Below are 22,169 nucleotides of genomic sequence, written 5' to 3'. Positions count from 1 at the left end.
ACAGTTACATGGCTACCATGTAAGAACAGAGATGTCCCTGAAAAACCACACACACACGCATGCACAGGCACGCATGCACACACACAAACTCACACACATGTGACTTGTTTCAGGAAACTAGGCGTATGTCGCATGTCACTACTTCACAGGAGAGGCATTTGAACGTAAACATTTATTTTTTTATCAAAATGCGTTTTCTTGACAGAAATGCTTTCTGGAACATGTGAACTTTCAAGTGCCTTAATAACAAACTTGTAAGCCATCTGTAAATACGAATACAATTGTTAAATTATGAGCATAGTTGGTTTAGCCAAAAACTGAACTTTCCCGCTAGCCATGATTGGCTGAGATAATGGGTGGGCTGGACATGCCGAAAGATGAGTTCGGATTTATAACATGAGCTGATCAGTACGTGTAGATAATCCTTTCTAAAATGGCTTTTTTGAAGGATATCATGAAGAACTGCAAAAGTGCTGCCCTGAATTTAACAGCCGCTATCACATCGACAAAAATCTGTGGGAAAAAGTTGTGATGGACTACATTCTGGAGGACAATCGTGCCATACTGACTCTCTGACTCTGAAAATGAATCAGACGATGAGAAAATCCCTGATTTAGGTAAAAACATTTTCATTGAACCAGACAATGTAGAGTCTTCTGATGACAGTGATGGGGGAAGAAACGGCGATCAACAGTGTTGTTGTCACAGAAGAAGTTGACCGAGTTTTGAAATCATTGGAATGCTAAATTCTGGCTTTTGGTTGCAAATATGCAGAGGAAGTCGAAAAGAGAACAGTGTTATATAAAACACCTGTCCCTGGATGATATCTTCAAACTAAGGGCAACCATGGCATCGTAACAGTGAGGGAGAAGCGTTCATCCATGTATTCGGGAAAGAGTCTAGCTAGCTACATTTTCAGATATTAGTTTCTAATTCAGTTTATATAGTTTCTAATTTTGTCAGATAGTCGTTTTCATTGCAAGTTAAAGCGTACTGTTAGCTAACTAGCTAATGTTAGCTGGCTGGCTCGCTAGCTAACATTACGTGTTTGATCTGTGTAGTAATATTATTCATATCTCAGAAATCCATTTGTATTGCTAGTTATAGCCTAATGTTAGCTAACTAGCTAACATTGAACCTAGTTGGTTAGCTTTAGGTACCTGCAGATTCATGCATGGTGGCTAGCTATGACAATCAGTTTGTTTTGCTATGCTGCGTTCAAAACAAGTGGGAACTCGGAATTGGGAACTCGGAAATCTCCGACTTCCAACTTCAGTGTGTTCAAGACAACTGGGAACTCTAAAAAAAAAAAAAACGAGCTCCGACTCCCGAAATCATTTTGAACGGGAGCCCCGACTTTCCACCCTGAAGATCACTGACATCATTATTTGACCTAATATTTTTCCAAGTTCCCAGTTGTCTTGAAAGCACCATTAGGTGTATTGTTTAGCTAGCTACATGTCTAAACAAAAGACTCCACTTCGCCAGATGATTACATGACCCATGTAGACAATAGTGACCCATTAACTTAGCTAGATGGGGCTGGGGGGGGGGTTATAGCATTTATTTCACATGACCCATCAATTTAGACAAGTGTGCCTGGGTAAGAATTTATACAATATTTATCTGGACACGTTCTATTTTTGATATTGCTACTATGCAAATATGCAAGTAACCAATTCACTGTACCGTTTACACCTTCTGTATCCTGTGCATGTGACAAATAAACTTTGATTTTATTTTGATATTGTATGTTTTTACCAGAGACGGTAATATGAAGAACAACATGACTTGCACCACAGTCAGATTAAGATATAGGCCAAGGACTAGATTTTTTGCTACTACTTTCACCACTTTTAGTCTTGAAATCTTTGGTTGTTTACTACATTACACTACCTTACTCACTCTGTTTAGCACATGGCCTCACATGAATCCTTAAAGAGATGGGTGGGGCTAAGGCTTAAGACGGTGTGAATAATGCTGAATGGGTGTAGACAAAGACGAGCTCCCCAGTAGGTGTACCAAAACATTCAAGAGACATTTTCTCAAAAGTGGGGTTACAAGTTTATTAACTTTCAAAGCAGAATTACTTTCTCATTGTTCCTCAACTGCAGTGTATGACATACAATTTTCTAGCTCTGAGTCGCTACATTTTTCCAGTGTAAAAAACACTATTTCAAATGTTGCTACATAGGACCGAATCGAGCCAGTCGTCACGTATGCTGTGGCTACAAGTCATAGATAATTCAAGAGTTCCCTAACCCTAACCAATATATACTGTATGAGTGTAATTGCCGATGGCACATACACAGAGGCACATTATCAGAGTGTGTAGCAGCACATATGAATGACTTCAATGTGTTATTCGGTTGGACCATCAGTGTGGCCCATTAAAATGGGATTCACTAAAGGAGCTTCTGCTATTTTTATACCAGGAAGGTGAATTGAGATAAAGACTGTATTTTCCCAGGGAGACCTGTAACAAATCTCAAATGATGTCAGAGTGCACTACATTGGCTCTGGGTGAAGTAGTGCACTATATGGGGAATAGGTAGGGGTTAATTTGAGACACGGCCCAGCTGGTCAAAAGGGAAGGAAATGGGGTGACGAGTGAGGCAGACCTGTACAATAGGTCAGAGGTCAGGTGTGACACTGACCTGTATATGGGGTCAGACATGATCAGCATCTTGCTCTCGTCCCAGGTCCACTCTTTCCTCTGTGGGCAAGGAAGTCAAGGTGATGTTAACAATCAATCACAACAGTGGAGATTCACAGTAGAGGTCTTGACGGATCCAGCTGTAACCGAATACCCAAAAGCCGATCCGGGACCCGAGCGGGTCCAGATCCAGAATTCTAAATAATTTCACAGGACTAGGTCAGATCTGATATGATTGTCACGGGTCTCGGGTATGTGTAATTTTAACTGACTTGTCCAGAAGGGCCCGTACAGATACGAACACGACTGCTGCAGTAGAGAGAGAGAGAGAGCGACATTTTATTATTTATGCTGCTGCTCTTCCTTTTCACGAGAGTTGAGCGTGGCGTGTGTAGCTTGTTGTTGGCCAATCATAATTCATCAAAGCGGCAATAGGGTACAGTCATAGAGGCAGTTAGGAGATATCTAATCAATGGAAGATGGAATTAAAATTACAGAATTAAAAGTTAAAAGAGAAGGATAGGCTACAATGACCAACAGCTGCTTAGTATTCTGAATGGAGTTGTTGTTATTTGTAACTGTAGGATGAGAAAGCGCATGCACTGCAGCCTCAATTAGCCTAGCTAGCTAATGTTAGCTAGCTTGACTAGCTTCTCCCGGTTTGATTCAGTCAAGACAGGTACTACGTAATCATATTTTATGATAAATAACCTAGCTATGAAAGCTAATAGTTTACTATAGCGTGAGTCGACTTGGTTGGTTGCTGTCTCTCCCCCCTCCCCCCTTCTGCTTCCCGTTTCACTCGCTCACAGTACGGCCCCTCCCCTGCCTGCTAGAGCGGCATCTCGACCTCTCTCTCCGTCCTCTTGCGATTTATCAGCTCCGGTTAATAAAGAAGCTTTAAAAATTACTTTTCTGTTGCTTCCCTCACTCGGATCGGATCTGACCGGGTCTGGATCTGACCACGTCTATACGGAACAGGTCTAGTTGTCCTTGGGTCCGTTCGGAACGGGTCTCTATTGACATTTTTTATTTATGCATATCGTGTCCGGGTGGGAAAGCCCCAGGTCCATTTCGGAACAGGTCAAACTTTTTCGACCCGTGAAGACCTCTAATTCAGAGTCGAAATACAACATGAAGTCTAAATGTAATATTTTACGACAGACAAAAAAACTACATTTGCAAGAGAAGAATCCCATGGATTTGGTGATTTTATTCCCCTCATAATGACATTGACATAAGCCATCTCTGATTTGTCCCTTTATAATGACATCGTCATAACCATGCTCTCTGATTGGTCAATCATAATTACATAGTCATAACCCTACTCTCTGATTGGTCCCTTAATAATGACATCTTCATAACCATGCTCTCTGATTGGTCTTTCCTAATGACATCATCATAATGACATCGCCATAACCCTGCTCTCTGATTGGTCCATTCATAATGACATCATCATAATCCTAGTATTTGATTGGTATCTTCATAATGACATCGTCATAACCCTACTCTTTGATCAGTCCCTTTGTAATGACATCATCACAACCCTACTCTTTGATTGGCCTCTTCATAATGACATCATCATAACCCTGCTCTCTGATTGGCCCAGATTGGCTCTGATTACCTTCTGTTTCTTCCGGAGGACCACCTTGACTCCGTCCACAGACACGATGATGCTCACTTTCTTCTTCTTGATGTTCTTGGCCTTGAACTCATACTGAAAAACACAAACACATATAGGTCAATCATCAACCTCTATGGGAGTAGAGCAACAACAACCACAATCTATCTGTCACATACTGTAGGTGAAGGGTTCAACACATAGGTAGTGGCTGAGGTGAGAGATACCCCTCTTACAATGTAAAGTGCTTACAGCACTTACAGTATAGATAGTTTATTGATCCCCAAGGGAAGTTGCACGCACACACATACACACCCTGCTGGCCCAGTGACAGAGTCGTACAGGCTCCAACAGAGGAAGGCTCTCAGTGTTAGGTGATGATCCCTGCTACACACTAATATATTAGCTATCCTTTTAATGGCTTGGCAGGCAGCAGCACATTAAAGAAAGAGGAAAGGCCTTCCATAATTCATATCAGTAGCCAAGCCAACAATCTACTCAGTGTTTGGTACTATCGACCACAAGGACTCAGGGAGACCATTGTGAAGCATGGTTCCTTAACATGATTATCTATTCTAACAGACACTTTTATCCAAAGCGACTTAAAGAACTGTCAACATTGACAGTGACACAGACATGTGGCCCATCATGGCTCATGTGAGAATCAACCCCTTGTGTTTGTAGCAACGTGCTCTAACCCACTGAGCCATTGAAACCGCTATTGGAGTCCAGCTGAACCATGGTGAGAGAGGCTACCTAGACCAGTGCTGAAGTTGGAGTTGATGACATTAAACAACATTACATGTTTTGTTCCTTGTTCTTCTCCAAATGATGGTTGGGTGAGTGATGAGAACACTGAGCTGAGCTGTCTGACTCTGAGGTGGTGATGATGATGATGTGAGTTCCCTAGGAACAAATAGTGACATTCATATTCAGTTGGCTTAACACTAAACCCCACACTGAGGACGAACAGGGGACGATGATCATTCCTATACATTCCCAAAATGTTATCATTATTTAAAGGGAAACTCCACCCAAAAACGAACTTTTGGTATTTCTTTCATTAGTCCATTGTTGATATAGTCCCAAATTGTTTTGCATGTATATAACTTTCAACATACAGTAATACAGCCAGCCTCATATGATGCTGCGTTATGCGTCATATGATGTAAAATGCATCATACCGGCTGTATTTCTGTAGTTTGAAAGTTATAAATCTTGAAAACTTGATTGCTGACATGCAAAACATTTTGGGACAGACCGGTTACTCTCTTGTCCTCTTTCATTTGGGATTGCTACATCTGTTCTTCCTCTCATCCATTCTAATGTCATGGCACTCTCCACATTCACACGCAAACCAATCCCAGGCTGATTAGCTGATTAGCTCATGCTAATGGCTATATTAATGTTTCTTTCTGGACGGTTGACTTCTAGCAGCTGCTGCCCTCCCCTGTGGGTGACGTTAGGCCATTGGACCTTGAGAAACATCTGACCATAGGATTGTTTCCCAGTCAGTGTTGATGACTCATCTGTCTGTATGGAGGGCTGAGAACAGGAGGTCCATTATTAAATGAAGTCAGTCCTCGACTGAGCCAAGTCAACCCGACACACACACACACACACACGCACACACAAAGGAACCCACACACATGTTGATGAAAGACGAACATAGACACACGAATAAACGCATGTAGACACACATACTGTACACACACACTGAAACACCCGCATCCATACCCCCCCACCCAAACAATCCATCCTACTGTACACTGTATTTCATCATTAACAATAGAACAGCCCCGGTTGTTCAGTTCCCGGAATAGGGGTGCTGCTCTTCTCATCTTCTGCTCGTTTGCAGGATGGGACATGGCAGCTGTGTGTCTGCCCAGAGTGGCTAACACACTTCCTGCGTGTCTGGCCATTGTGTCGGCTCAGAGGAGGTCTAGCTGGCGGAGTTAGCATGTCTGCCACGTCGCCTCCACTCAGCCTCATGGCTCCTCACTTAAACATGAACCCAGTTAGCGTCAACTCTGACAACTCCAAGGCCAGGATTGTGTTCATTAGGGCATGTGATGGAAAATGATTTTAAAGCATTTTGCAACGGAAAACCAGGTTCAAGGCCTGAGACCAGGGTCGTGTTCATTAGGGGAAGAAAACAGAAATTGTTTAGAAATATTTTGCAATGGGAATTGGAAATAAGCGTTCCTTATTGGACGAGTACAGGTAGTCCTTCCCATTTTCAGTCTGTTTTGTTTGGTGCCTAATAAACATGACCCAAGACTACATAGTCTACCAAGTCTACCATAAAAGTATGGTAACAGTCTACCAAAACAAACAGTATGTGTTACGGATACAGGTATCCTGTATGTATATTTGTTTTTCCTCTCCTTCTGCCCTAATCACAGGTGTCCCTTGTTTTCCTGATTGGTGGTCGTTGGTGTGTCCCACCTGTCCGACAGCCGTTCGTCTGCTGATTGCTGAGGTGGACCAATCAGTGGACACTCCTCCGTATTGCACCACCTGTTTTTCATTACCATATCACACATCCCCTGGTTTTAAAAGCCAGTCAGTTGTGTTTTCTGACCAATACTCTTTTTTTTGTGAGTATGTATACTGTGGTGTCTTGTTTTTCTGTACTCACTCGTTTGCTGTTTAGTCCATATTGTACCTATGTTGTTTGTTTGTGCCTGGGAAAAGAGGGGTTTAGTAAGTCGCCCTTGGACATACACTACCCGTAGGAAAACCTTGTCTAAACACACTAGTTAGACCTGAGCGGCCCACCCACTGTATTTTTGTATGGTTAGCAGTAAGCTTAGCGGTTCTTAAAACAGGCAAGATCAGTTTAGGGGTTTTTGACTTTATTGTTTCATTCCTTGGGTCCAGCTCAGCCCTTTTTCCCCAAACCGTTTACCGTGTGTTTATAATAAACATTTTGTGTTTGACGGTAGCTTTGTGGTTGTCGGTGTATTTTGTTCTCACTGTTCCTTGTCAATATTCTAATTCGCATGAGTTATGTTACGGGTCTCTTTTCCATCCACCCTAGACTTTTAAAGCCACAGGGTTCGTAACACTATGGCAACAGTCTACCATAACACTATGGAAACAGTCTACCATAACACTATGGTAACAGTCTACCATAACAGTATGGTAACAGACTACCATAACACTATGGTAACAGACTACCATAACAGTATGGTAACAGTCTACCATAACAGTATGGTAACAGTCTACCATAACAGTATGGTAACAGTCTATCATAACAGTATGGTAACAGTCTACCATAACAGTATGGTAATAGTCTACCATAACAGTATGGTAACAGTCTACCATAACAGTATGGTAACAGTCTACCATAACAGTATGGTAACAGTCTACCATAACAGTATGGTAACAGTCTACCATAACAGTATGGTAACAGTCTACCATAACAGTATGGTAACAGTCTACCATAACAGTATGGTAACAGTCTACCATAACAGTATGGTAATAGTCTACCATAACAGTATGGTAACAGTCTACCATAACAGTATGGTAACAGTCTACCATAACAGTATCATAACAGTATAGACATAACGGTAGAAGGCTTGGAAGCAGCCTTGCCCTGTATGTTGGGGAAGAGAGAGAGGAGAGCTGACGTTATGCAACGGCCTCCCGCATGTCGTGACCTTCCCTACCCACGGTGCCATAGGCTAATTGGCTGGCATGTCTGAGCATGCCATGGCCTGCTACCACACTTAATATTAATGCACTAAGATGAATCACTGGGTACATTGTGCAGGTGTGTGTGAGGTTGGTAAAAAAGTGTATGTGTGCTCGTTCGTGTGCGTTAGTGTAGGCCTACATATGTGGGCAAGTACGCGTACCAGCGTGAGTAAGCGTGTGTGTGTGTGCCTGTGTGTATAATGCCGACATCTCTCTGGTGTCCTCTGCTCTAGGTCTATGGTGATTAACATTTCAAAGCTAATTACTGAGAGCAAGGTCCTAGGAGAGCTGATTAAATAGAGGATGAGCAACGAGATGGAGAGACAGACAGGGAAGAAGAGAGGGAAAGATGGGGATGAAAGAGGAAGAGAGAAGGAGAAATGAAAGAGGGACGAGGAAGAAGAGAGGAGACTGAGCGACAGACAGGGATGAAGAAAGAAGAGGATGAAAGAGGGACAGAGGGCGAGAGGAAGAGAGGAAGAGAGACGGAAAAAGAGAAAGAGAGAGATTAACACAATCAGTCACAAAGAAAAAGGTTTGGCTCTACACAAGACCTGGCTCAGACACTGTGGTATGTTGATGGGAATTTTAATCTCACATGACCATGTTCACTCAACAAAACATTTCCTGAGTGCAAACCCTACTAAAGAGATGACTTTAAAGATGAGTAAGAGAACAGTAGGACAGCTCTTTCAGGCAGGACATCTGTGCAGTGTTTTCCTACACTACCATTATATAGGCGGGATTCCCCCGCACAGATCTGTTCCAAAGAACGTGGCTTCCATTGGTTTCAGTGGAACATTTTGGTTAAAGAGGCACTGGATGTTGATATGACAGCATATACTCCTGCCAGACAGAGTACAAAGACTCTAAGTACTGCTGTCTCTCACCCTGGGTCTCAACCGCACTGTCTGCCCTTAACGCACATTAACCAAGCAGTCACCCAAACACATTCACACAAACACATGAAAACAAACACACACACACACACACACACACACACACACACACACACACACACACACACACACACACACACACACACACACAGAGACAGACACACACGCACACACATCAACATACCACCAGCCCGGAGTCCCGGACACACACTTTTCACTCCATCTCTATTTGTGTAAAAACTCCAAAAAGGCAAACGGAGGTCTTTTATAATTCACATTTTGTGTCAGCATCCTGCAGGAGTAAAAACGTGTTTTGTAACTCTATCCAAGTATGAAAATTTTATATTTTTCTTTGCTTAAGTGCAAAAGTGTTGTGAAATATTCAGGATTTAATGCACTTGCATTGTTCTCCCTGTTTCCTTCATAAACTTCGGAGCAAACAATTAAAAGTTCTCACGACACGTAGCTCCCTCGGCCTCGGTCGCCGAGACATAATGTTAAAACAACAACTGACAAGGAAGTGTTTTCAGAGCACAAGTGAACATTTTTGTTCATTATGTTGGGCTATTTGAGACTTCTGAGACCTGGGAGAGTAACATGTAGGCTAGAGAGACTAGAGAATGCGAATAATAAATGAATGATAATGTAGGAAGCACTATAGGACTGCTATGGGAGTTCTAATCTTCACACATACCGAGGACATGATGAGTCAGCAATCAGCAAAAATAGTAGGGCAATTTCCACTGTAATAATGTGACACTGACTCAGTCCCGCGGGTGAATCTAGTTGATGATCCCTGCAGTATGGTAACAGTCTACCATAACAGTATGGTAACAGTCTACCATGACACTGACTCAGATAAAATATATGTCAAACAAAAACCAATGATTGCAAAGTGAAACAAACCATACAACTCTAGGCACAAGGACTACTTTTAACAACAGTGCAGATGCAAAGTTTGGTAACAGAATTACTGTTTGTGCCGTCATTCTGTTGCCAAACTTTGCATCTGCACAGTATCACTCTGTTACAATGGAATCAGTAACAATATTGATACTGAGGTAATATACTGAATAGCAGGTTGATATTTATTGTCATGAGTCTTGTCCTGGAGGCAGAACTGAGCGATTTCCCCTTGGACAGGCCAGCTGCAAAGTCCAAATTGGCTATAATTGTACAAATGTGATTTTTGGTCTTAATTTAGAGTTAGGGTTAGGCATTAGGGTTAGCAGTGTGGTTACGGTTAGGGTTAAGGTTAGATTGAATGACTTTGTGGCTGTGCCAGCTAGTGACTACTCTGCAGAGCTGCCCCCAGAACACGATTCATGGTGAAAAACGCTACTGAATATAGTCCAGAGACAGTTTAATTGACTGCTGAACACTTGAACTGGACTGACCACCTGCTCTGATTCTACGCACCTTAGCACACATGCACTCACTCAAGCATACACCCACATAGACACAAACACACATGTATACAGTGCCTTCAGAAAGTATTCACACACTTTTTCCAAATGTTGTTGTATTACAAAGTGGGATTATAATTTATTTAATTTGTCAACAATGCAAACAAAATACTATGTAATGTCAAAGTGTAATAAAATATATAACATTTGTAAAAAAAATAAATAAATAATAATAATAATAATATGAACACTAAAACACTAAAACATCTTGATTAGATAAGTATTCAACCCCCTGAGTCAATATGTTAGAATCACCTTTGACAGCGATTACAGCTGTGAGTCTTTCTGGGTAAGTCTCTAAGAGCTTTGCATACCTGGATTAAACAATATTTGCACTTTCTTAATTTTTTATTCTTCAAACTCTGTCAAGTTGGTTGTTGATCATTGCTAAGCCATTTTCAAGTCTTGCCATAGATTTTCAAGCTGATTGAAGTCAAAACTGTAACTACGCCACTAATTCAATGTTGTCTTGGTAAGCAACTCCAGTGTCTGTTTGGCCTTGTGTTTTAGGTTATTGTCCTGCTGAAAGGTGAATTTGTCTCCCAGTATCTGTTGGAAAGCAGACTGAACCAGGTTCTCCTCTAGGATTTTGCCTGTATTTAGCTCTTGCTAATGACAAGCATACCCATAACATGATGCAGCCACCACCATGCTTGAAAATATGAAGAGTGGTACTCAGTGATGTGTTGTGTTGGATTTGCCCCTAACATACTGAAATTCTTTGTATTCAGGACATAAAGTTAATTTCTTAAGGCTTCCTTATTTTCACTCTTTCATTTACAGTGAGGGAAAAAAGTATTTGATCCCCTGCTGATTTTGTACGTTTGCCCACTGACAAAGAAATGATCAGTCTATAATTTTAATGGTAGGTTTATATGAACAGTGAGAGACAGAATAAAAACAAACAAATCCAGAAAAACGCATGTAAAAAATGTTATAAATTGATTTGCATTTTAATGAGGGAAATAAGTATTTGACCCCTTATCAATCAGAAAGATTTCTGGTTCCCAGGTGTCTTTTATACAGGTAACGAGCTGAGATTAGGAGCACACTCTTAAAGGGAGTGCTCCTAATCTCAGCTTGTTACCTGTATAAAAGACACCTGTCCACAGAAGCAATCAATCAATCAGATTCCAAACTCTCCACCATGGCCAAGACCAAAGAGATCTCCAAGGATGTCAAGGACAAGATTGTAGACCTACACAAGGCTGGAATGGGCTACAAGACCATCGCCAAGCAGCTTGGTGAGAAGGTGATAACAGTTGGTGCGATTATTCGCAAATGGAAGAAACACAAAATACCTGTCAATCTCCCTCGGCCTGGGGCTCCATGCAAGATCTCACCTCGTGAAGTTGCAATGATCATGAGAACGGTGAGGAATCAGCCCAGAACTACACGGGAGGATCTTGTCAATGATCTCAAGGCAGCTGGGACCATAGTCACCAAGAAAACAATTGGTAACACACTACGCCGTGAAGGACTGAAATCCTGCAGCGCCCGCAAGGTCCCCCTGCTCAAGAAAGCACATATACATGCCCGTCTGAAGTTTGCCAATTTACATCTGAATGATTCAGAGGAGAACTGGGTGAAAGTGTTGTGGTCAGATGAGACCAAATTCGAGCTCTTTGGCATCAACTCAACTCACCGTGTTTGGAGAAGGAGAAATGCTGCCTATGACCCCAAGAACACCATCCCCACCGTCAAACATGGAGGTGGAAACATTATGCTTTGGGGGTGTTTTTCTGCTAAGGGGACAGGACAACTTCACCGCATCAAAGGGACGATGGACGGGGCCATGTACTGTCAAATCTTGGGTGAGAACCTCCTTCCCTCAGCCATGGCATTGAAAATGGGTTAGGGTATTCCAGCATGACAATGACCCAAAACACACGGCCAAGGCAACAAAGGAGTGGCTCAAGAAGAGGCACATTAAGGTCCTGGAGTGCCCTAGCCAGTCTCCTTAAATCTCCTTGCAGACCTTAATCCCATAGAAAATCTGTGGAGGGAGCTGAAGGTTCGAGTTGCCAAACGTCAGCCTCGAAACCTTAATGACTTGGAAAAGATCTGCAAAGAGGAGTGGAACAAAATCCCTCCTGAGCTGTGTGCAAACCTGGTGGCCAACTACAAGAAACGTATGACATCTGTGATTGCCAACAAGGGTTTTGCCACCAAGTACTAAGTCATGTTTTGCAGAGGGGTCAAATATTTATTTCCCTCATTAAAATGCAAATCAATTGATAACATTTTTGACATGTGTTTTTCTGGATTTTTTTGTTGTTATTCTGTCTCTCACTGTTCAAATAAACCTACCATTAAAATGATAGACTGATCATGTCTTTGTCAGTGGGCAAACATACAAAATCCGCAGGGGATTAAATACTATTTTTCCCTCACTGTAGGTTAGTATTGAGGAGTAACTACAATGCTGTTGATCCATCCTCAGTTGTCTCCCATCACATCCATTAAATTCTGTAACATTTTTAAAGTCACCATTGGCCTCATGGTGAAATTCCTCTCCAGCAACTGAGTTAGGAAGGACACCTGTATCTTTGTAGTGACTAGGTGTATTGAATTAATAACTTCACCATGCTCAAAGGGATATTCAATGTCTGCTTTTTTATTTTTACCCATCTACCTATAGGTGCCCTTCTTTGCGAGGCATTGGAAAACCTCCCTGGTCTTTGTGGTTGAATCTGTGTTTGAAATTCATTGCTCGACTGAGGGACCTTACAGATAATTGTATGTGTGGGGTACAGAGATGAGGTAGACGTTCAAAAATAATGTTAAACACTATAATTGCACACAGAGTGATTCCATGCAACTTATGTGACTTGTTAAGCAAACTCCTGAAATTATTTAGGCTTGCCATAACAAAGGGGTTGAATACTTATTGACTCAAGACATTTCAGCTTTTAATTTTTAACTCATTTGTGAAAATGTATACAAACATAATTCCACTTTGACATTATGGGGTATTATATGTAGGCCAGTGACACAATATCTCAATTGAATCCATATTAAATTCAGGGTGTAACATAACAAAATGTGTCAAGGGAATACTTTCTGCTACACACACTGCTCAGTGTATACACTGCCCTCCATCCCCCCCTTCCCCAATACCCATGTAAATATTAGACTATAAATTGTGCCTTCCTGTATTATACTTATGCTAAAATGTTTATTCTATTCTACAGCCATTACTTTATCTTCGTATTCTTATCTTGTATTATTTCTTATTGTTGTTGTATTGTCAAGAAGTATGGGCTGGAAGTAGAGGCCTAGGCGTTGTTGTTCACTAGTTTACTCCAAGTGGGGAAAGGGTGGCGGGGTTGGAAAGTAATAAAGGGGAATATTTAAAATAAATTTTTTTAAAAACAAAAAAAACAAGAAGGAACCTGCACGTAAGCATTTAGTTGGGAAATGTATACCATGCGTTTCCCGTACAAACAACTAATAAAAATTGAAACTTTAAACAAATGGAAGACTTTAAAGCAGGGGTCAGCAACAAGATTTAAAAATCACCATGAATTCAGCAAAAAATTTGTTTAATTTAGGAAATCTGTTCCTAAGTATTCCCACGAATAACAAAAGAGATGTGATTGTGTCTCAATGTAATCAAGATATGAAATGATCCGGCCGCGACCGGGAGACCCATGGGGTGGCACACAATTGGCCCAGCGTCGTCCAGGGTAGGGGAGGGTTTGGCCGGCAGGGATGTTCTTGTCTTCCTGTAGTGGGCCGGGCGCAGTGCACGCTGACACGTCGCCAGGTGTACGGCGTTTCCTCCGACACATTGGTGCGGCTGGCTGGCGGGTTAAGCGGGCATTGAGTCAAGAAGCAGTGCGGCTCGGCTGGGTTGTGTTTCGGAGGACGCACGGCTCTCGACCTTCGCCTCTCCCGAGTCCGTACGGGAGTTGCAGCGACGGGACAAGACTGTAACTACCAATTGGATCCCACGAAATTGGAGATAAAAGGGTATGAAATGATTATTTTCAAATACAATCTCTTTTTGGCCTTAGTTGTGATCAACTTGCAGTGTATAAATTATTATAATTATGTTCTTGCCCCTCTACCATCCACTCCGACAAAAATCGACCCACGGCTGAATCTAGTTGCCTACCCCTGCTTTAAAGGGATACTTCAGGATTTTGGCAATGAAGCCCTTTATCTACTTCCCCAGAGTCAGACGAACTCATGGCTACCATTTTATTGTCTCTGCAACCATTATGAAGAAAGTTAAAGGTAGTTTTGAGAGCCCGTGTTAACTAGCATGCTAGAAGTTACCATAGACTTCCAGTCATTTTGCTAATGCCAGTTAGCAACTTCCTTCAAACTGCACGCAGAGACATAAACATGATATCCACGAGATCATCTGACTCTGGGGAAGTAGATAAAGGGTTTCATTACCAAAATAATGAAGTATCCCTTTAAAGTCTACACTTTGAGTAGAAGTCTATTAAATCACTATACCCTTAGAAATAATACACCAGATGGATGACTTAATAGACAGAATCATCACTCGCGAGCAAGTAAGCGAAACAAAATTCATTTAGCATTTCTGTCAGTAATTTATTATTAGAAGGCAGCTTGAATAGTGATGACTTTGCGTAAAGTCACGAAATGATGGAAAAGTTCCAGATATAATATCTGATCTCAGTACAGTCAGGCCCACCCTTTAAAAACACTCAGATGCTATAATTGGTCTACATTTTTCTCTTATACAGTACTACAGAGCTTTGCCAGGTCTTACTAAGTGATGCTGGGGCGTATTTGCCAGTTCAGCAGTGAAAGTGCTTTCAGTTAAGACCTTTAAAAAAGGACACACACATACATTACAAAATCCGATTGGAAATTGGAAAAGGGGCCGGGTGTGGCATTTTGAAACAAGCCTCTCTGGCATAATGGTACCATCATCCATAACCTTCCAAAGTATCGTTAAAAAGAAGAGGGAGGGAAGCGGCTTTGCTTTTTCTTGCTCTCCTTTCATCAAAATAAAGAGATGCCAATGACTACAGAGGAGATGCCGCAACAGTGAGTCTAAGGAAAGAGTATACTATCGTTACCTCGCAATCCAACCCAGGTGCGTAAATTGAATTGAGTAACAAACTAGTGAGAGGTAATCACAGACATTATGTGACACTGGAGGTAACGGTATGTTTCAACCATCACCTTTCAAAGGCCTCCTTTCCCACTAACTCCAGTAACTCCCAGTATAAATTAACCCTTTATCTCACTGGGCTCCCAATTCTCCCATCTCAGTCACCAGCCCACCAACATCCTCAGAGAGACAGAGATGTACTGTATGTTTCAGATACATTCCCTTTGACTACATGTAGGCCTCAGGACAAGGCAGAGCCTGAGGCTGTGGAGCAACTGTAGAGGACTTCCCGCATGTTCACGGAAATGGCTCTCCTGAAAAAGAGGATTCATTTATGCACCATACAGTAAGGCAACAAAGCTGGATTGAGACCGGAGTCAACGGTTTTGGTGTAGATGTTAACTGTCTGTTTTCTCAATGACAAAAGCGCTCTCAGTTGAGAGGAAATGGGCCCAGTCATTTTCTACTAATTATAGAGTTAAAATAGTCCTACGTGTTTTCAAGTTTCAATGTCACATGCACAAGTGCAGTGAAATGCCTTTTTTGCAAACTCAAAACCCAACAATTAAATAATCAATAACAATGTAATACTAGAATAAAACACAAGAGAAATAAGAAGAAATATGAAGAACACAATAAGTAAGTAAGTAAGTAACATATATATATATATACACAGTTCCAATACCATATCTACAATGTGCAGGGATACTGGAGTGATGGAGGTAGATACACTGTATGTATAGGGTTAAGGTGACTAGGCAACAAGATAAACAGAGTAGCAGCAGCTTGTATGTGAGTGGGTGTGCGGGTGTGTAGAGTCAGTATAAATGTATGTGCATATTATGTGTGAGTGACAAAATGATGGAGTGAGTGTTAGTGAGAGTGTGTAGAGCCCTGTGAGTGTGCATAGAGACAGTGCAAAAATAAAAATGAAAGGTCAATAAAGATACATGGTTAACTCAGATAGTATATGTAGCTATTTTGTTAACTATTTATCAGTCTTATTTATTGCCTGTTGGTGCCAGACTTGATGCACTGGTACCGACTGCCGTGCGGAAGCAGAGAGAATAGTCTATGGCTTGGGTGGTTGGAGTCTTTAATGATTTTCCGGGCCTTCCTACCACACTGCCTGATATAGATGTCCTGGATGGCAGGGAGGTGCTATTGCCATACCAGGCAGTGATGCAGCCAGTCAAAATGCTCTCAATGGTACAGCTGTATAACTTTTTGAAGATTTGAGGGCCCATGCCAAACTTTTTCAACCTCCTGAGGGGGAAGAGGAGCTGTCGCCCCTTCTTCACGACTGTGCGCGTGTGTTTGGACCATTTTAAGTCTTTAGTGATTTGGACACTTCAGCCCGTCAGGAAGTCCAGGATCCAGTTGCAGAGGGAGGTGTTCAGACCCAGAGTCCTAAGCTTGGTTACGAGCTTGGAGGGGACAATGGTGTTAAACGTTAAACTGTAGTCAATAAACAGCATTCTCACATAGGTATTCCTCTTATCTAGGTGGGTGAGGGCAGTGTGGAGAGCAATTGAGATTGCGTCATCTATGGCTCTGTTGGGGCGGTATGCAAATTGGGGTGGGTCTAGGGTGTCTGGGATGGTTGAGTTAATGTGTGCCATAACCAGCCTCTCAAAGCACTTCATTATTACAGAAGTGAGTGCTACAGGGTGGTAGTCATTGTGGCATGAAGCCTTAGAGTTCATAGGGACAGGAATAATGGCTGTTATCTTAAAATGTGGGAATTACAGACTGGGCCAAGGAGGGGTTGAAAATTACTGTGAATATGCCTGCCAGCTGTTCTGTGCATGCTTTGAAAACGCGCCCTGGAATACCGTCAGGCCCACGGCCTTGCGGGTGTTGACCTGATTAAAGACCTTTCTCACATCGGCCTTGGAGAGCAAGATCACCCAATCCTCTGGGTATCACCCAGCACGATGTTGTTGTTGTCAAAGCATGCATATAATACATTGAGTTCGTCTGGTACAGAGGAATTGTTGGGCAGATCACGGTTGGGTCTTCTTTTGTAATCTGTAATGGACTGTAGCCCCTGTCACATGCAGCGGGCGGTGGAGCCTGTGTAGTATGATTCCACCTTATTCCTATATTGTCCTTTTGCTCGTTTGATGACTCTGTGAGGTCATAGCGGGACTTCTTGTACTTATTCATGTCCTCGGCCATAGCCTCAGGGTTGTCTACGATAGCTCTTTGTGCGGTAGCCCTGTCCTTTAGTTTCACCGATACATTTTCTAATGAATCTGGTGACGGAGGTGGTTAGCTCGTCAATGTTATCGGCGGAGTCTCCAAACATATTCCAATCAGCGCTAGCAAAGCAGTCCTGTAGCATAATCTTTGATTCTGGTGACCATTTCTCAACAGAGCGAGTCACAGGTACTTCCTGTTTGAGTTTCTGCTTGTAAACAGGAAGCAGGAGTATGGAATCATGATCTGATTTTCCGAATGGCGGACGAGGGAGGGCCTTGTATGCTTGCTTGTGGGTAGAATAACAGTGGTCTAGGAATTTATCGCCCCTAGAGGCGTTGGAGACGTGTTGATGGAAGTTGGGCATCACATGTCTTACTGACACGGAATTAAAATCGCCGGCAACCACAAAAGAAGCCTCTGGATGTAGGTTTTCTTGCTTGTTTATAGCCTCGTACAGTTCGTTAAGTGCCAGCTTGTTATTTCTCTTGTCCTGAGGGGAAATGTATACAGCAGTCACGATAACAGCTGAAAACTCCCTCGGGAGGTAGAAGGGTCAGCATTTGACCATCAGGTATTCCAAGACAGGTGAACAGTGGGTCGACCCTTCCACCGTGCTGGAGTTAGCACACCAGTTGGTGTTGATGTAGAGGCAAAGGTATCTGTCAACATCGCTCTAATGAAAGGTTAGTCTTGTAGGATCCATTATACACGTTGGATCAAGGTCAAAGAACGGTAAACTCAGCGTAGGAGTGATTTACACACAGACAGGGGACTAGGGAGTGTTGTTCTAATGTTCTTCCAATGTACCTAACCAGAGGTCCTTTAATGAAAGTCTGCTCTTGTAGGATCTGTTATGTCCGTTGGCTCAAGGTCGATATACTGAACATAGCAACGTACTACAGGATTGATTTACATACAGATGGGAATTATAGTGAATCTTCTTCATTGTTCTTTCTTCCTGTTTTCAGAGAAAGTGACTTGGCAGGGGCGGAGTTAAGATTTTGTAAACAGATTGATAGACTGAGAAATTATAAACTACCCACAATCCACCATAGCTCAGCTCAAAGGACGCTCAAAGGACAGTGGAATGTAAGGAGCATTGTGGGCCGTTGCTGCTCCCTGTCGAACCGTTGGCTCTATACAACCCTCACAATGGCCCCTATGGATTGTATCCCGGCAACTGCCTCAATGCAATTCTCGGGATTGGGGAATTTCTAGGCATTTTCGTCTTTTTGAAAGACTCTGACAAAGAGACTGCTGTTGAGGAACTGACCTGAGCTGAAAAACACAGCATCTGTCCAACGGCCTTCAGACATTCAACTTGAAAAGAATCTCAGAGGAATCCGAGGAACTCAAAGTTATGGCTAGTTGGTGAGAAACAAATCAAACTTGACTGAGACTGACAAGACCTTCTCATTGTTTTCCTAGTTGTCATTCTTCACTCTTCCAGTGCCATTCTACATGACAATACAGTAAGGGGTATTTCCTTCAACGGAACTCCAATTCCAAGATCGCCTGTAGATTATTAGGTTCTCTGAAATGCTTCCTGTACCTTCTGTTTCTAAGGCATACAGTGGAAGGTTTGTTGACCAGTGGTTATGTGTGTTCAATACTAATTATCTTATCTTAGCATCTTTCTAGACGGAGGCAGTGCAGTGATGTTGTTCCCTCCCTCGATATCAGTTCAGCTGGACCCAAGCCAGAGGAGGAGGAGGGTGGTTCAACTGTGACGTAAGAGAGAGAAAAAACACACACGACTGGAGTCTCACCTTCGGACAGCGGGGGAGTGAGAGAGTAGTTGCCGAGACGGTCGCTATGGACAACGCCCTTGACCTGGTTCAGGAGTGTGTGAAGTGTGTGTATGTGTGTTCGCGCACGCATGCGTAGCTGTGTGTGTATATGAGCGTGACTGCGTGTGTATGAAATGTGTGATTTCCGCCTGACTGCACATGTTATTGATTGAGCTCTTGGGCTCCAGTGAACAGTCTAGCCCAGTGGGAGAGAGGGTTGGCTGGGAGAGAGGGCTGGGAGCGAGTTGGCTAGGTGAGAGGGCCCTGGGCTGACACTGGCTGGCAGGCCTGCCCCTACAGTGGCTCCTTAACAGGGTTACACACAGGGCTAAACACAGCAGGGGACCAGACCACATTGGGAAGGAAGGAAGACATGGGCCTGGTAAAAGGGAAAAACCCACTGGAGACTTCCTACATGCATGGCATTAGGCATGGGATAACAACAACTCGTAGATTGGCATTACATTGTCGTCATACAGCTTGCTTGTGCTAATTAAGGCAACAAAAAATAGAAAAAATATATTTTAATTTCAAGAGAAGAGCACTGATAGCCATTGTGGTTTAGACTGCAGTGGACTGTCAGTGTTGTGGTTTAGACTGCAGTGGACTGTCAGTATTGTGGTTTAGACTGCAGTGGACTGTCAGTATTGTGGTTTACACTGCAGTGGACTGTCAGTATTGTGGTTTACACTGCAGTGGACTGTCAGTATTGTGGTTTAGACTGCAGTGGACTGTCAGTATTGTGGTTTAGACTGCAGTGGACTGTCAGTATTGTGGTTTAGACTGCAGTGGACTGTCAGTGTTGTGGTTTAGACTGCAGTGGACTGTCAGTATTGTGGTTTCTTAAAGCGTTGTAGTTAGTTAGATGCTTGTTCAAGTGCACCGGCTTGTCAGAACGTTGTGGTGTGTTACCCAGAATATGTTGCTTTAACAACAGTGCTGCTGGTAGAGACCACAGAATGAGACAGACCAGAGCCGACACCACACAGTGGTCCCATCTGTCAGATACAGCTGTGTCTGTCTCCTGATGATAGAGCTTCATCACACTCGCTGTGTATGTGTGAGACAAAGACAGTTCTACAATAAATGACTCCACTTTGTGAATGGTGTAGAGCTTCCATCTCCAGAGCAGGGGAGGAGAAGGACAAGAGCAAAACCAGACAGTATCAACCGGTAACCAGAGACGATCAACTAGCAAGTTAGTGCCAGTTAGTCAGCCAGTCAGTCAGTCATTTAAAGGTGCACTATGCAGAAATCGCTCTGCCATTTCCTAGTTGCAAAAATTCTAATTGTTAGCCCAATTTCAGTTTATGTGACAAAACAAGCAGTCATTGTGTAGAGAATCAAGAATCTTTGTACCATCTAAACCAAAAATATTGTATTTTCAGCTGTTTGAAGCTGGTGTACAAAACCGAAAGTAAAAGACGCAAAAACTAAACTTAAGAATGGGAAGCATAGAAATAGCGCACATAGAACAGATCTACCGCTTCTTAGACTTGCTTTCAATGAGAATGACAGATCTATAACTCACATTTCTTTTTGAATTTGGTCGGGTTTCCCAAAAAGTTACATATTGTAGCTATAATTAGTTAGATAGTTAGTTAGGTACTTAGTTAGTTATTTAGGTAGTTTCATAGTCTCCGCTATAGCCTGACAAGGAGACAATCATCAAAAAATGAAAAATACCACAAACTCCAACAATGCCTTTTTGTACTGTACAATACTCTAGTACTTTATGCAGTACTATAGAACCGTCTTGAAAAGCATCCAGGACTTCAAGGAACCAGTGACATTTCCAGAGAGAGACTGACTAAGCCTTGCAGTAGCAGCCCCTGAGTGAGTCCCTGTGCCCTTGGTGTGCCGTGAGAACCGTCCCTCGCTCCAGTGACTCGCTGACGGGCAGAGGAACACGACAGGCGCTCCCAGGGCTCTGATGGCAGCCACTCAGTGGGCTACCCACATGGGAATACAAAAGTGCAACCTGTTAGCAAACACAAAGTCATACTCATGAGAGCATACACACACACACACACGTGTGCACAAGCAAGCACACACACACAATCTATAAAAGGCTATTCTTTGATCTGCTATAAATGGAGTTTCTCAGTTTGGGAAAATGTATCCATGTAATACCTGCTTATCAAACTGTCATGGTGTTTCAGACAGCACTGTTAAAATGGGCATTAACTTGTGCGAGAAAATCCAGCAACTCCGACATAATGCAGGTAGCTGCCTCATAAAGTCACTGGAGCTTGAAGGAGAGAGAGAGGGGAGTGAGAGGGAGGAAGAGAAAGAAGAGAGGATATCTGAGTGTTGTGGTATGTGTGTGTGTGTGTGTGTGTGTGTGTGTGTGTGTGTGTGTGTGTGTGTGTGTGTGTGTGTGTGTGTGTGTGTGAGAGTGCATGCCTGTATGCATGCATGTGCGCACAAGCGTGAGTCCTGTGTGTGCGTGATAGAGACCATGTATTCACATGGTTCCAACTGAGCAGAGAGGAAAATTGAAAATCATGAAAAGGTCTGGCTGCAGAGAGATGCTAAAACTAATAGGATTACCAGGAAGGAATCCTGTTGGATCAGAGGCCACAAAACCCCAGCTACACCCTGGACAGGAGTCATCTATCACCCCTCCACACATAGACACGGCACAGGGCTTAGGGTAAGATGGAGGACGAGGCGACCTGAAATGTCTGAGGGGGAAGAATTGGGGTGCGGATCAGGGGCACCATCTGCCC

The 22,169-nt window shown here is 42.8% G+C and overlaps 1 protein-coding gene across 1 annotated transcript in view; it reads right to left on the bottom strand.

Moving 5' to 3' along the window:
• Positions 1–22,169, bottom strand: part of LOC311128252 (carboxyl-terminal PDZ ligand of neuronal nitric oxide synthase protein) — a 135,483-nt gene that overhangs the window by 59,615 nt on the left and 53,699 nt on the right. Inside the window, exons 3-4 of the mRNA XM_084160301.1 lie at positions 4,281–4,373; positions 2,658–2,716 (exon numbers count right to left, since the gene is read on the bottom strand). Of these exons, the coding sequence (XP_084016427.1) occupies positions 2,658–2,716; positions 4,281–4,373 (152 nt within the window). The remainder of the gene's footprint in view (positions 1–2,657; positions 2,717–4,280; positions 4,374–22,169) is intronic.

The sequence above is a fragment of the Coregonus lavaretus genome, assembly GCF_964263955.1.
Source record: "Coregonus lavaretus genome assembly, chromosome: 4".
NCBI classification, from domain to species: domain Eukaryota; kingdom Metazoa; phylum Chordata; class Actinopteri; order Salmoniformes; family Salmonidae; genus Coregonus; species Coregonus lavaretus.
This window is presented reverse-complemented; position numbering and strand designations above follow the sequence as displayed.